This window comes from Glandiceps talaboti, chromosome 22 (assembly GCF_964340395.1).
Source record: "Glandiceps talaboti chromosome 22, keGlaTala1.1, whole genome shotgun sequence".
NCBI classification, from domain to species: Eukaryota; Metazoa; Hemichordata; class Enteropneusta; family Spengelidae; genus Glandiceps; species Glandiceps talaboti.
The window spans coordinates 14,510,322-14,512,821 of record NC_135570.1 but is presented as its reverse complement, the minus strand read 5'-3'; the positions used below and the strand labels follow the sequence as shown (position 1 = coordinate 14,512,821).

The 2,500-nt window shown below is 33.7% G+C and overlaps 1 protein-coding gene across 1 annotated transcript in view; it reads left to right on the top strand.

Moving 5' to 3' along the window:
• Positions 1 to 2,009, top strand: part of LOC144452078 (prolactin-releasing peptide receptor-like) — a 20,478-nt gene extending 18,469 nt beyond the window's left edge. Inside the window, exons 3-4 of the mRNA XM_078143090.1 lie at positions 772 to 984; positions 1,875 to 2,009. Coding sequence (XP_077999216.1) covers positions 772 to 984; positions 1,875 to 2,009 — 348 coding nt within the window. The remainder of the gene's footprint in view (positions 1 to 771; positions 985 to 1,874) is intronic.
• Positions 2,010 to 2,500: the final 491 nt, after the last annotated feature.

Below are 2,500 nucleotides of genomic sequence, written 5' to 3'. Positions count from 1 at the left end.
CTTATTTTTTTCCATGCTTTTAATGAAGTAGCGATGATGGAGGACTTATGTAATGTATGTATGTATGTATGTATGTATGTATGTATGTATGTATGTATTATATAAGTGTCTCAGTGGAGAGAACAGTGTTCAATGCAATGTTAGTAGCAGAGCATTGTAACGACTCTCTCTCTCTACTCTCTCTCATATATATATATATATATATATATATATATATATATATATATATATATATATATATATATATATATATATATATTCCCGCCCTGCTTACCCAAGCATCGAGCACTCTATTCTACGAGTTTGATACTATTTACTATATATATATATATATATATATATATATATATATATATATATATATATATATATATATATATATATATATATATATATATATATATATATATATATATATATATATATATATATTATATGTTGAGGGTAGAAGAAAATCAAGTCGGGTTTTTTCTTCTACCCTCAACATATACTCCGCTCTGCGTGCAGACGTATCGAGCACTGTACTACGGACAAATCTTACCACTGACTTCCTATATATATATATATATATATATATATATATATATATATATATATATATAGACACACACACGGAGGGCTTATGATATATATATAGCTTTAATACTTTTACAAAAAACTCGGTGCCTGTTGGTTAATGCACGATGAATTCAAATCTTCATTCTTGATTAAAGTCGCAAAAATGACCATTTACCGTGACTTTTGTAAATGTATGTGGTTTTATGTTAACAGGTTATTCGGATGCTAGTGATAGTTGTGTTGGCCTTTGCACTATGCTGGCTACCATTACAACTGTTTGTGGTCATTACACTACTGGACACCAAATATCTAGATGATACAAGCTACCACAAATCAACCATCACAGTTTATCTATTGTGTCATTGGTTAGCTATGGCAAACAGCTTTATGAATCCAATTATATATTCATTCAATGACGAATTCAGAGTAAGTATGTTTAATTAAGCAATAACTCATGCGAACGAGGGCAACAGCAGAATTGTATTGCCTACCCAAAGGGGCGGCACTCTCTATCAGGATTTTGACCATGCATCATCAAATTTGGGTGTATGTGTGTTTGACTCCCTATAGTGGCTTTGTTATCCCAAGCCTGGCAACTCTTGATGGTCAATGTTGTGGTTTGCAAATGGATGCGCATGGGTAACCCCAGCGTGAAATCTAGTTCCGGCAATTGTAATAGTCTCTGCACACGCGGGTAACGTAACCTTGCAGGCAAAAGTATATGACGTGATGAAGTCACGTGATTCGATTCTGATGAATGAAATTAGTTTTGCAAAAATGTCAAATCTAATAAAATATATGCCTAAAAAGTTTTAAGTTTTACAAGACATCAATGACTTCAGTCGTGATAATATGTTGATATTGATTATTTTGGTTTCATTTGGAGTGACTGAAGCCTTGCTGTTATCTACTTATATTGTAGTATCGAACATCAAAAACTAATCGGTTCTTGTCACTACCATATGCATGGAAGATGTATGACAAGTTTCATTAGAATAGATGCAGTAGTTTTTTATATATCTTGTCCACAGACAGACAGACAGACATATCCACGCATACATACATACATACATACATACATACATACATACATACATACATACATACATACATACATACATACATTTATATATATACACACACACACACACACACACACACACACACACAGAAGTATAACATAACCTCCCCTTGCAGGAGGCCGGGTAAAATACACGCAGCACACACAATATCGGCTGTCAGATGAAAATGGAAATAATACTGAAATGATATCATATATTTAATGTTTTAATAATACTTTCTATATTCTTTTGAAGGAGGAATTGATGTGTACATTGTACAAGGTACGTCATGGCAGACATCCTACAAGACATAGAAAGTGGAAAACACCATCTAATGGTTCGTCTTGTCGAAGATCGAACATGACAATCGTAGAGACTGTTAATCATTAATTTGTAACCTTGGAAACACCAAACCCAAGACGTATCTGAAGGACAGTGGTTCCTTCAAGTGCATCAATGAAACGTTGTAGTAAACATGAAGAGTCGTTATAGTGCCATATTATCGTCTACACATATTCGAACATTGCTAGAGGGAGGGGGGGGCGCTACGTAAAAATTTGGACACTAGCACTAAATGAAGTAACCTGCATCTTGATTATATCCACTTTTTCACTCTTCAGAATTCTACAAAGTTGAAATCGATCCGCACTTACGGGAAGTGACGTATGAGACTTGCATGACAACTTCCGTTAAGCAATGTCGACAGTTTCTAAAATTTTCAAATTCTACTCTTATTGTTCGGCAAAATAGAAAAAAATGAGTTGCCGATAACTCAACCGACCCTAGTTTAAGCCTCCGCCTCTAAACAGTTTTTAAAACATTTAAAACAAAAAGATAAGAAATTCTTTGTCTTTTTGACCTTCATGCATGTGTTTTCTTTC